Below are 14,244 nucleotides of genomic sequence, written 5' to 3' on the forward strand. Positions count from 1 at the left end.
CAGCTACAGCAGAGACTGCAAGTTTCCAGTGAGTTACTATAACCGCTTCGCATTTTTCCAGACTTGCTACACTGTGTTGTGCAGGCTACTTTTTAAGTGCACTTAAATAAAATAAAACAAAACAAAATAAAAATTTAAAAACATCTTCCTTGCTGTACCCTCAGAGGACAAATACATTTACTTCAGATACTTCTGCATGCAGTTACCGAAGACTCATGGGTTAGCCTTTCCCTGCGTATTATTGACTGCCAGGGAGCTGACTTACTGTTCTGCCTCAATGCAAACAGATCTAAAGTTTTCTACAGATTCGCCTTTGAAGCAGCTTATCCTATCCCATTACACAGTGCACTTCTCTGAATACAGCATTTTATTATTATTGTTGTTGTTGTTGTTGTTTTGCAAAAGGGAATTCAATTATTTAGTTAAACTTGAAATTGCTTTTTGTGGAACAACTGTATTATAATATTTTATATAAATTTATATTCCTAAAAATGCCCTCTAAAGTTATCAGGTCCTGCATATTGCTGTTGGTTAAGTTAAGACACTGAGCAGCGTTTACAAAGCTGAGTTTATTTCATACCAACTTGGGAAATTTCACAGCTTTATTTTGTTTTTGTAAAGTTCTTCAAATAAAAAGGTTAATAGAAATAGTCTGATAAACTAAAGTTAAACACAAATTATAGGTTAAGTAATGAAGAGGAAAAACAATTTTGTAATTAAACTCACAAAGGAGTTAAACAAAGACAAACAAAAACATGAACAAATCGTGGTATTGTACCTTCTGAAGACATGCGTTTAGGCATAGTAGAGACAGGAGCTGGAGAACCATGAGCAGAGGGGTGAGACGGGGGCCTGGAGGGCCGCGAGGGGGGCCTGGAGGGCGGCCGTGTAGGGGTGGCTGCCCGAGGTGGAAGAGAGTTGGGACCTGACTGGTAGCGAGAAGGTGGGCGAGAGGAAGGAGATGGGCAAGGCGATGGCCAGGGAACACCTGACAGAACAAATGATATGAAGGAAAGTATAAAAACTAAAGAAAAATTATGGGGAAAAAGGTCAACAGAAAAAAAAAAGTAAAATATGACAAAATGATTTTTCATGTTTAACCCTTTGGGGATAGATTAGTTTATTTCTGCAACCAATAAAATAAGTCTCTGCAAGGTTATTTCCTCTACTTCAGGTCAAATTTAACATCTGAATGTCACAAACTCCCCAAAGGGTTAATTAGGATCTACAAATACTACTAAGGAATAGACAGTAAAGTTTGATCTGTTAGCCTATCATATATATGTTCTACAGTACGCATCACTCTTGACGAGGTCCTTAAGTAGCTACCAGAGGTTCTCAAACAGCGGTTCACATATAGTATTGACTATACAAACTGCTACTTTCAAACCAAACGATGAGCAATATCAATTCTAGGAACTGTATCTTTACAAAAAACAGCGGTGTTCAGTGTCTGAATCCTGACATTTATGCCTTTATCAGTTTTCTGAAGTATTAATGTAGTATTTTAATCTAGGATATAGGGTTCATTGTTTCCAAAACAAACAAGTTGAATTCACAAGCCATTCTGAATATTTTAGGTATATGATGTTCATTCAGCAGAGTAATACGGTGATAGAAACCACAAACACTATGAACAAATTTCAAGGTTAGCATTGTTTGGGCAAGACTCCGTTGTACATCCTTTATCCAGCTGACTGTATTTGAAACGTAAGTCCCACTTACCTTTAGATGTTTCTCAGACTTCCTCTCCAGACAGAGGCACTTGCGTATTATACATTTTCCATTTATTCACAGCAATCTCATTTAATACCGTTTTTAACTTATAAAAATAATGCCTCAAGGACAGGCTACCGCTGAAATCCATCTCAAAAAATGGTGTTTGCTTTATGAAACACCAATTCCTGCTACACAGTACCTAGCGATGTCTGTTTATAAATATTACCCATGCGTGTAGCAGAAAATACTCAAATAGCTATTTGGAGAGAAGGCTTTTGATTCCTTTTCCCCTACCACTTCTCTTGTGCTACAATGATTTCCCCCTCCCCATCATCTTAAAGTCAGTGAGCTGCTTTATTCTTTTTAATGGGAAACAGAATTGATCCATGCACCACAACGGAAGAGTGATGCTTCCTTGGCGGCCATCTCCCTTTCACTAGGTGTCAGCATTGCTACTCCTCCACAGAGAGCTTAGCAGTAGCAATACATAAAGCAATTTTTAATCTTTAAAACCGCATACTGCACCATCATCTAAGACCAAGGTTTTTCAGAAGGCAAACGAGTAGCATTTCTGCTCTGCAAAGCTACATACAGTGCAGTCAAATATGTGTTCCATCATGAGTAAGTTAAAGCCAAATCAAAATCACCACCTCTGTGTTAAATGATGAATGCTAACCTAGCTTATGAAACACATATCCTAAGACCACACCATATGCAGTTTCAACATAACTAGATAATTGACGGTAATTTTATCAGGCACATTTATTTAGACTTCAGATACTTGCCTCCATTAACTACTCTTTGATCTGCTCCAGAGTTAGGACTGAATTCTGAAGTATGGGATCCAGACCTTGAAATTGGTGGGCCTGATCCAGACTGGCCCATCCTTGGTGAGTTTTGTCTTCCACTTCCCCAGGACAGGACATCTCTATTCCTCTGTCCAGGTGGAATGTATTTATTTTCTCTGAAACACAGCAAATTTCTACCAGTGTTAAGACAGAACTGAAAGACAATGAAAAGTACCTAATCAAGGGCTCTGCTGATATTTTGTATCTTTCTCAAATCAAGCTAAAGGAAAATTCTAAATATTATCAGATGTTGACCTAACATTCACCTCATAAATTGGTTTTCGATACTGACTACTCAGTCCACTTTCTATGAGCCCGCAGACACTGAACGATTTAGTACTAATGCCTGAAATTCTCCATGACATACTGAAACCACTGCCCTTTCCTGTAATTTAGGATGAATTCACCACAGTGACATATCAGAGTGGGGCAGCCTGTTTCACTGCAGAGATAACACAGGGCCAGGCAGAGGTGTACAAGTTCGCATGGGTGCCAAAACCAGCACGATTGTTTACATATGGTTCCTAACCTAATCAGCTCTGCTGAAAAAGCACAGTTTCAATGAGTAAATTGCTACTGTACCAAAATACGTCCATCATTTAAATAAAAATACTATTCATAGCATATGCAAGTACCTAGTGTTCACACCATGTCCTTCTCGTTCATTAGCATTTCTCTGAACAGCAGTATATTTTTCTTCTTCTGTTCTTTCATCATTTTCCAAGGCAACCCGAGCTTTGTATTGGGCACTTGATTCAATTTCCTCTGCTAATTGAGTTGCTCTGGCTTCCCGTTTTAAAAACTCTTCTGAATTATCTCGTTCTAATGGCACCCTAAAAGACAATGGAAAGGAAAAGAATCTCTGAAATGCATTCAAAAGCACAAAGAAGCTACAAAAATTACATAGCGTTAATTCCAACCAAGTCACAATAGAAAACTTGCTTTTAAACCAGTAGACTTCCTGTGTTTTTTAGTGTAAGTGTGTCAATATTCCTGGACTGGTTTGATATTATGTGCAAATTCAGTGTCATTTACCTGCCTAGAGAGCTGAGGTCAGGGTGCAGAGCTTTTCCATATGACTTGCAAAATCCCCAGTCCCTAAAGCCATGCAAAGGCTCCAACTTTTAACACGGTTGAGTACATTAGTAAGAAAAAGCCTTACTCTGGTGTTTAGATAGGAAGCTACTTTAAGAGACCAGATTTGAATTTCTTTAGCTATTTACACATCCCCAACAGACACAAGAGTCTCCAATCCTACTAAAATTAAAGAGTTACATGCTTAATCCTTTGATAATTCCGGCCATAGAATTTCAGCTCTTCCTATTATGAATAACTGCAGGAAAGATGAATGCAATACATTAGAGCATGGGACCAGAAACCTATGACTCACTTGCCATGTCCTAGGACCTCAAAACCATTCATTCCATGTATCTGTATTAGGTAGTAGCATATGGCAAAAAGCACACATGGATCCCTTAGGAAAGCCACCAAGTAAGAATTCAATACATGCGCAATGAAATACTGAAAGAGATAACTAGAGATGGACATCATACCTGGCACTCCCTTCTGTCTACTCATGGTTTTGGTTTTTACCTGCTCTAATTTTTGTTAAACTATCAGGTTTTATAAAACAACTTTGCGCTTTGTTCCTGATTCTACTTTGAGTTCCAAAAGTTGTTTCATCCAACCTTACTTTAGAATAAACTATATAGAAATACAGAACACAGTTGAGGCTTGGACTGTGCTACGCTGAGCATCATATAATCACTACTGCACGTATTTTGAATAATATAAAAAAAGAAGAACAAAGAAAGCAGGTGGAGATACAAGCCAAGTATGAAATAATATATGCAAGATACTCAAGTGTTGGTGGCAGAACTAGGGAAACAAGTGGCTTTGCCAAATTCCAAGCCAGCACTCAGTTACTGCATCCCAAGTTTTTCCCCACACACATTTTTGGCCAGTCGAGACATCTGCTGGTCTTATCAATGGTAACTGCAAGAATATTAGATTAAAACCTTACCCTTTAGCATAAAGCTTTGGCTCAGATAAGATATGCATGAACACAACGCATACAAACCTGAAGTCATGGGCCTCGCTTACCCTGTGTTAAGCATACAGACAAGAAAGGAGAACACCTAATACATCCTCATTTATTTAAAGTGACTGAAAAAAATGAAGGGATGTACGCAGTAGCACTGATGGCAATCTAAACAAGGAAAAGAATGATTTTGCATTTTCTAACAGGGAAAAGGCCATTAAAGATGAAACAAAGGGGATGGGCAAGATGACATTGTTCAGAATCCTGGTGACAAGAGAAGCATGTACAGCAGCTGTTCAATATACTAATGCAGTACACTTGCTAGAAACTTGTACCTTTATGCAGTTTGACAAACTAGACCTGCTAACGCTTGGCTCTAGGAAGAGAAAACGATCGAACAGTAAATCCTGTACAATCCTTCAGTTGCACGTGTAAGCGTTTAGCTCCATTGCTGCTCATCACATACTTGGAGAATCAGGAAAAGAGGTTCCCAGTTTAGCAGACTGATATGCAAAGCAAGCGGCTTGACTAGGAAACAATGGAATTTGACTCTGGCAATTTAAAGCCACCTTCATGTTTTTAATCCGTTTCCATTAATATCCATAAAGCAGAAAGATGGAAGACTAAAGTTCAAAAGTACAAAAAGTACTTAGAGCAATGAATTATACAGAAGAACAGCTTCCCCAGGATTCAAATGTAAGCCGATTAAGACACTTTGATTATCACCATGTTACAGGTCTATTTTAACAAAATAGTAAAAATAAAATTGTTGAACCAGAGACCTGTAGACAAGTGCTCCAATTCTACATATAAAATCCAAAATATTCACTGCAATTCCTTGACATTCGAAAATAAGTTTATGCTTTGGAGGTTAAAAGAGTGAGAAAACATTAAAGACATTTCACAATGGCTGTTGAACATCTGCAATTGATTTGTTTTGCAGTTGCAGTTAACATTATAGCTGCAGACTACTGGGAACAGGTCCACACTGCCAAAGGAGCCAGAGCAGGCTTTATACTACTTCTATATTCAATTTGTTATTATATTGTAACTAAAACTTTAGTTTAGGTCTGGACAAGTCATCCACAGCACACAACCCCCCTTTAGTTAATCAGCAAGATTTCAACATTCCATATCTACCAGATCAATTGTCTCAATAAAATTAGGATTTAGTCAAACTGTTCTGCTAGCTTAAACACAAACTATAGGTATACCAGCTTCATAAAGAGAGTTTCACAATTTGGTATTTTCCACCCTATTCATAAAAGTTTTTGTAAGAAATAAGCATTATTGCATGCTTAAATTCAGAAAATGTTGCAATGGGAGTGAGCTGTGCCCATTTAAGGGAATATATAATGATTACTACATCTAACTATTCACAGAACGTTGGCAAGGTCTCTTAAGCACTATTCATTACTGCTTTTTCAGTTATTCGATTCCACAACTTTAGAAAATATGTAAAATTATCTTCAGAATATAAAGTTTGTCAAACCAGGGAGAACATTACATACAAATCTAATAACAAAATATTTTGGAACTTACGTATAAGAAGATAAACTGCTGTCGTAAGTTGATACTACACCATAATTTTCTTCATTGTAACGAAACATGTCATTGGGATCCCATCCATTAGACTAGAAGAAAATGATGCTCATTTTTCAAAATGACACTGGAAACACATTCCCTTAAAATTAAGGGCTGATGGCAGGAGTTAAACCTTTTGCCCTTTTTCCTGGGCCTATGAATTCACTGTCCAGATAACAAAGTTACTATAGCCACAATTTATTTCAGGGAACTTTGTTCATTAGATGCACAGATTTTATCTTCAAAATCCAGGTTTTTGTTTGCTGTGTGTATTTGTGTTGTTTTTACGAGGATTTTTTTTTTTAAGTATCATGCCCACACTGTACTAGAAGATTACTGGCTAGCAAGAAATACGTACATGAGTGCCTTTTCCAGAAAGTGCAAACTGACACTTCTGAACATTACAAGTGTCCCTCACTGTGGCCAAGTGCTGAAACTTTTCAAATCCACTACTAATGAAATTATTGGAGACACACACACCACAGGCAGAAGACCCCTGTTGATCTGCACAACTTCTCCACTTTAGTAAAATTGCTATTACAGCACTCAAGCACAATGATAAATGTTTTGAATGTTTTATAAAAAGCACTGACAGTATTAAGTATTCTAATAAATCTCAGTTGTACAATATGTACACTAAAATTGACAGGATAACTGTTCTACCCAGACAAAGTTAATATGCTCCAAAGTAACATGACTAGATTCTCCTCTAATCAGTAACATTATCTTCTTTAACATCTTGCAGTCTGAATACCTTACTAAAAAGAATGCATGGCTGAATAAAAGCTGACTGCTATGATATATAAAGAAACGTCATTTAAGACCATACTGTTCATCTAATGATTCATAATCTACTGAGATTGTATCTGTGCTTATTAAGTCATGGGTCAGACTTCCATCAGTTGCCTTCATCTTAGCTCTGAGACAGTTAAGCACAATTTTTCCATAATTTCCAAATGCAATGATAGTCAGACAGGAATGCTCTTATTAAACATAAATCACTTCAGTGTATTGCTGAATTTGGAGTCCTTAAGAAAAGCGCCTCTTTCAGCCAGTCCATGAGTCAAAGATGTCCCTTACCACAGCAGCTGCCATTTGTCAATATTTGCCAAAAGTAGCACTTGAAATCCAGCTATTCTTATTCAAATTGTAAAAAAGTATTGTGGCAGCTGCTAGCAAAGATTGAACATACACCCATACAAAGTAGGCCAGCAGTTTTACTCAAAAGTTCATTACTACATCAAAATTAAGGAATTGTCACAAGGCATGTCCAGAGAAATAGCTTATTTTCTAGAGACTGTCATGGGTGATAAAAAAGCATTACTTACAACATCTGTCTCTAATGCCTCAAGTTCCTCAGTAGCGGTGGTCTCTCCTCCATCCCACGGTTCAAGATCCTTTTCCTTGTGTTCACCATTTACTTTAGCACTGATGGCTGAATCAGTAAAAGCATCTACAACAGAGAGGGGAGAGACAGGGGTGAAATCAATTTATCTGAGGAACAACCAAATACAGCTGAATTGCAGGCACATTAAACGTCATTCACTTTCTCTTGTAGTTGCTCTATTCAATAGGACTACACTAAAAAGGTGCCTACTTCATACTTAGAATAACTACGGAAGTATGGACTAACTTACTAATACATCTGTTTACAGGGGTTTTTTGCAACTTAAAGTACAAGACAAGGCATCAAAGAATAGCAGCAATTACTTTCAGTTATTTAAAAATATTTTATACATACATGTACATTTTTGCTAAAAAAAAACAAACAAAGAAAAAACCCCAACCAAACAAAAAACCCCACTACCTGAGGATCCCCATTCCTCTAGAAAACCCAAGACTTGTATAATATGCTTTTCCAAACAGCTCACTCCAACTGCACACTAACTTGTTATGCAAATATCAAAAAAGCATGAAGGCAACCCAATCCCATTCCCTAAATAAATGGGCAGAATACAAGCTTCCCTTCAAATATCCCAATTTCTGCTATCTCCACAGCTCCTCAACACACCAGCATGCATGCACACCCTTTTACTCCCTTCGCAGTATAACTCAATTATCCATTAGCCTGGTGCACCCGTTCACTGTGACGTGAACAGAGATGTCCTCTTTCCTGCAAGAGCTTTTTCAAGAAGCAGCTTACCGAAATCACACAGCAAGATTCAGGAATTCCCTACCTTTTGTCCTCAACAACACATGAAAATAAATACACCATTAGGTGCACTAAGCAGAAAGGGTCTGCTATTGTTCATATAAATTATAAAAATGTATACAATAAAATCAAGATCATGAGCTTTTATTTTCACTTGTTCATGTTTCATTCAAGCCAGACTTAAGAAGGAATATTAGAATATTAAAGTGCTGTAAAAAAAAAGTACAAAGCCATTCATCAAGGAAGCCAAGCTTTTATATTTGCAAGCAACTAAATCTTCAGAGCTGCCTGCAAATTCTTAAATTACTTAAACAGAAGGAACTTTCAAAAATAAAATAAGCTTGTTATAAGCTTATAAATAAATAAATAAGCCTAAAATAAACAAGTCTTCAACTTAAAATTTCCTATTATCATTCTACTGATAAAATAAGGAGCAAAGATTTCGGACCTTTAGAAAAGATGAAATCAAACCACCAGTCAGTGGCCAGATATGGAATAATGTGGCTTAAATTAACCTTTGGCAAGATCTGAAATCTTACTAAGAAAAATGAACTTTAAAGCCATCGTGAAAAAAATTCACAACATATGAAGCTGGCCACTGATGTTACAGTTTTTAAACAATCACTGAAGATTTTTTTAAAGAGATTGCTGACATAGCTTACTATCCCTGTTTTACCCTATTTCACAGTTGACTTCTGTACACATATTGGTACGATCTGTCATAAAAGTTAACTGTGCTTAGTCTGCCTAGTAACATTCCACACTACCTCATGAAATGCTTGCTCAACTCATACACAAAGACCAAAGGAACTATGGATAAGCAATTAAGCATTGTTAATAAGCATATATGAAACAAAATGTTATAGAAGATGTATGAAAAATAGGAAAAGTTCATTAGCTAAACATTCATTTCAAATACAAAAGAAACAGTAAAATAAGAAGAGACAGCCAAATGAAAGAAAGACACCTAACCAGGCACACCACTGGGGCTCATGTGAAATTGCAAAAACCTGCACCGATCACCTTGCGCGACATCATAGTCTGCCAGCCCAAGTTGTGACAGTACCTACACAGCCGGAGGTTAACGCTTTCACGCGAGATTATATTTTAGCTTGTCATTAAATGCAATGCCTTTAGCAGGCATGTTCTGGGGTTACTTGTAAACTGTTCTGAAACAGAATCATTGTGTCGTACTACCTGGTGTGCTGATGCAAAATTTCATCTGTTGCATTTTCAACTGTTCAGAGTAGGTAAAAATCAAGGGTGAGAACAGAAGTCATCAGCTAACTGTAAGACACACTAAATGATTCTGTGAAGTTATGCATGCATGTTTTATAGTGCCATAAATGTGCGAGCAAAGATATTAAGTTTCCGTTATATATTATGGTAACAAAAGCATTATGAAAGGCAAGATGCAGAGACAGAGTGACTGCCAAAAAAGTTACCTGTTTCTGAAGGAACTACAACAGATATGGAAAGAGAAAAAATTGGAAGACATCAGATATAAATACAGGTGGATTTTTTCACATTATATGGCTGGACTCAGCCAAAGCTAAACTCTTTCAGTGCCTCTCACACACATATTTAAACTGATTATACATCTCCCACCTTGCAAAGATCATTTCCACAGTAAAACTTCAGCAATGTTCCCACCTATTAACAGCCCCGTGTATTTCCCCATTTTGCTTCACAAAAAAACCCTTCAAATAGCTTACAGACTTGTAACGTATACCAACTTGAAAGAAAACGTCTCCGTTTCTCTTCACACAAACAGCTTTTAAAATATACTACAAAAACAGGGGGTATGTTTAAATGTCATCTGAAACAACATAGTAACACAGTGTTACCTCAATCCCCAGTTAAGTAGTAACAAAAGAGCACATTTAACAGCGAAACAAAAGTAAGGCGCTTGTATTTGGAAACTCTAGGTTCACCTTATCAATACCCTGTAGCAAATACTGCCATAACCCAGACAGACCAGTGCTGTTCTGTGCCTAACACCATTAATTCAGTGTTTCATGTTTGATCCTCTCAGATTGGACATTTTACACCAATGCAAGTCAGAGGCTGTTTATGTCACTTCGGAAACTGAAATTTGCTTCTACGCTACTTCACGGTGGTAGAGTGAACTTTGAGATGAATACAACGTAGGAGGACTGATGACAGTACCTGATGGACGTAATCCGTATTTTAGAAGGGTGTTTCCTTAATTTCTATTAAATTACTTCAGACGAATCCCATACACAACTGTGCCATTTTGGATACTGTGAATAAAATACTAGCTTAACAAGACTCATCTACTCAACCCACTAATTTTCTTATTTTAAAAGCCACATAAACATTCAGCAGAGTGCTGTTAAAAATTATTATGATACAGAGTAAGTGGGGGAAAAAACCCAAGTCAAAACAAAATATCTAACAAATGCTACGGATCTGAGTAAGATGTGTGCAGTCAACGCTAAGCTTCCCAGTAGAATCCAGTATATCATGGAGCACAGGAAGCTTCACTGCTCTTCATTTCTCTCTCTCTTTAGAAAGAAAGTCACCAGGGAGACTGCAACATCAGTTTAACCCCTACAACTCAAAGAAAATCCAGAGTTAGGAGAAATTCAAGCTACGAAGGCAGACTCCTAGTCAGATAATATGGTCTCATGAGCATCCAGGCAAAGTTTAAATGTAGCAGTACGGTACCTCAAGGCACAGATCACAATTTTCCTGGAACCAACAGTGAGGCAGGCACATGCGACACCAAGATTAAAAATGTGCCAAGTCAAACAAGACTTTACCAAAATTAATGAGCAACAAAATTGAGAACTTATGTAAAAAATAAATTCTACAAATAATTGTTTCCAAAACAAAAATAGCGTTCTTAAGATTATTAGTCAAATAAAAGCTAGAACATGAACTGCTGCTACAAGTGCCAACTGGCAGGGAAATAACAGACAAGATACTGACTGCACAGGCTCAGCCTCTCCCTTATCTGGTGCCTTGTATCTCTGAGCTGTTGAATGAATGAGCAATTCACATGACACCTTGACATGGCCAAATTTTTAATCAATTCCTTCTCTACATGGTCAAACTCAAGTTAAAGATCAAATGAAAACTGGTCAAACAAAGAGCTTGAGCTGTAACACTCAATTAGCCCTCACTGCCTCTCAACCTGCTTAATGTGACAACTCCTAAGGGAGTAAGTTTGATATCAAAATGTTGCTTCTTGTTTTAATTCCTGCTAACTGGAAAAAAAAAATCCCAAGGACAATTCCATGCAACAGAAATTCACACTAGGTAAAAGCAAATTAAACATAAACATTCTGAGAAAAACTCAGTTTAGGAAAATTCTTCAAGTATGCACTATTAAATGAATTAAAGAAAAAATGGCCAGAATAGAGCAATTAAGAGTCCGGGTTTAATTAATTTCAGTGTTTAACATGCTTGTTTTCACAAACATGTTTTGAGCTACTAATGGCGAAGAGCACAAATATGCAATTAAGTGCAGCTCTGCAGTTCAAATGCTATTAAATCAATCGGCATTATGTGCCAAAGGTGTTTATGCTGCAGACTGCAAGCTTGGATCAAGCTTAGCATGGCCCAAAGTAAACTGAGGTTTCATCTTAAAGGTTTCAACAGTAAACTCTCATTTGTTTTGTAACTACTTACTACTGATTTGAAACATTAAAACCAGTTACCACCAGCTTTGCAGAGCCAACATTTCCTTCCTTTGTTCATAATATGCCTACTGCATTCCCCTTGCAACACTTTCTCTGGAAGGATGCCACTTTCAGTGCTAATTCAAGGAAAAACTTAAATAGCTAATTCTCTTCTACTTTTTTTCATTGAATTCTCAGAGTGCAGTAATGGTGCCAAAAAAACAATGAAAACATTGTAGAAGCCTTTTACTTTAACAGTAGGTATGATCTTGAATTGCCTTGTCTTTAAAGAGAAGCCAAGAAAGCAACTCTGAAGCCTTACTCAAATTTGAATCATATGCAAACCAGCGCTGTTGACTGATCAGTGTTTAGGACTACAGGAAATGCTGCTAGAAGCTTGTTCTGTAGAACCCAGGAGGAATACATCCTCCTATTTCAATCATGCAGCCCAAGTAATCTAGCGACTAGGGTATCTAGGCACTTCACCTTTGCCTCAGAAGGTGAAGCAGAAAGACGTTACATGCTGATGTAGAGCCAAGGGTTCCAACTTGCACATCAGAGCACATTTTTAGCAGTTGATTTCCACAGCCACATGCAGAAGACAGTGCCTGTCCCTCTTTAAATGCAGACAGAATAGTGTGAAAGGGGGATGATGGATATAATACAATTTCACCCGAGTTTTCCAATGCATGTTTCATTCATCAGCCTGTCTGTACTGCAGAAAGCCCTAATTCCACAGTGAGAGACCCTCAAGTGACTCCTTTCCATTCCTTCTGAAGCCTAACAGGAATCTACACGAGCATGAAGGTCTATGCAGACTGACAAGAGTTGCAAATAAGGGCCCAGGAAGTAGGGACAGATTTATTTTTTTAAACATAAACTGTTAGAATGCCTCTATCTATATGGACCTACTATTTCTTCTCCCAACCCTTACACTTTCTACAATCTGGGCAGGCACCACACCTTCTTCACTGGTGTGTTCAAAGGTGCAGTGTCATGCTTGGCACAAGCAAATCTAAGACTGCTGCTTCCAAACGGGGTGGTTTCACCCACCCCAAGCCTATGCTGTCGTTACCTCCCCTGCACTCACGCTACTGATGTAGCTGCAGGATGAATTATCAGCTCACTACTCCAAAGCTGCACCAGTACGATAGCAATGAAAGGTGCTTGGCAGACTATTTCAGACGGTTCTTTCAGACACAGCTGGTATTTTCCACTCTTATGAAAGCAGAATCCATCCCATTCCCTTTCTCCCCTCCTGCTCTTCTCCAGTACTCTTCCAGTCTCTTCTGCCTGACTTGGTGAGACAGGCAGAGAATGCAGCTAACATCTCTGCCATTCAAGTTTGAGGATAAGATCAAGACCCCACAGTCAGGAGCACGGTTTGTCCACACTCCTCCAGTTCAGCAGAGAAGCAAATGCTAGAATAAAAATCCATAGAACTCCAGATACTTATACTGAACCAGGAAACCAGGATGTGCTAGAATTTCCAAAGCAGTATCTTTTGCAGAAATTAAGTTTACTTCAAGGCCTCCTCAAAAGTCTAGTAGTCTCCTAAAGGGTAGAAGAAACTACATATATAGACGTCAGTAAACTCTACTCTAGGTAAGCCTCTCCTATGGCAGACTGCTTGTGACGTGCCCTTTTGATTGACCACATTTTTAAAGAAGTGAGAGCAAGCTGCCTCTCCAAACAATTATGTTCAAATTACCTACTAACTTGTCTGTGAAAGCCAAAAAACATAGAGGGCTACATATTTGTTCCTGGGTAAGCGCAACACTGTCAAACTTCTCCGGGCACCAGACAGTAACCATTCCCAATACAAGCACAGCAAGGAGCACCATCTTTGCACCTAGGGGTTCTGGCTTGTTTTTTACTGTGCATGACACAGGCTTACCTGACTCAGTACCATGAAGATTTGGGTTTATTTATAAGAACAAAAGGCCAGCAGTTCCTGCATGCATGTTCATACACTTCCATTCTCTTCAATCCTTGCTTATTTAATTTCCCCAAGAAGCAGAAAGCCCTTCATTGCTATAATTTGCAGGTGTGATCAGAGACTGACTTACACTTCCAAGTGTCATTTAAAGATAATACATTTTTGAGACAAAAGGGAAAGCAGATTAATTTACCCACTACAAGTTATCGAGTTTTGCAGCATTCCAGTTTATCTTGCTCCAAGTCTCTACAGCTTTATTTCAGCTCTCCCCTCCAGCTACTTAAGAGATTTAGATTCAAAGACATTCCACTTAA

The 14,244-nt window shown here is 38.0% G+C and overlaps 1 protein-coding gene across 1 annotated transcript in view; it reads right to left on the reverse strand.

Annotated features, from left to right (window-relative positions):
- Positions 1-7,645, reverse strand: part of ATXN2 (ataxin 2) — a gene marked incomplete at its 5' end in the record, with an annotated part of 34,223 nt that extends 26,578 nt beyond the window's left edge. Inside the window, 5 exons of the mRNA XM_010289598.1 lie at positions 779-988; positions 2,505-2,683; positions 3,203-3,400; positions 6,151-6,242; positions 7,521-7,645. Coding sequence (XP_010287900.1) covers positions 779-988; positions 2,505-2,683; positions 3,203-3,400; positions 6,151-6,242; positions 7,521-7,645 — 804 coding nt within the window. The remainder of the gene's footprint in view (positions 1-778; positions 989-2,504; positions 2,684-3,202; positions 3,401-6,150; positions 6,243-7,520) is intronic.
- Between the last annotated feature and the right edge of the window lie 6,599 nt (positions 7,646-14,244).

The sequence above is a fragment of the Phaethon lepturus genome, unplaced genomic scaffold, assembly GCF_000687285.1.
Source record: "Phaethon lepturus isolate BGI_N335 unplaced genomic scaffold, ASM68728v1 scaffold26696, whole genome shotgun sequence".
Taxonomy (NCBI): domain Eukaryota; kingdom Metazoa; phylum Chordata; class Aves; order Phaethontiformes; family Phaethontidae; genus Phaethon; species Phaethon lepturus.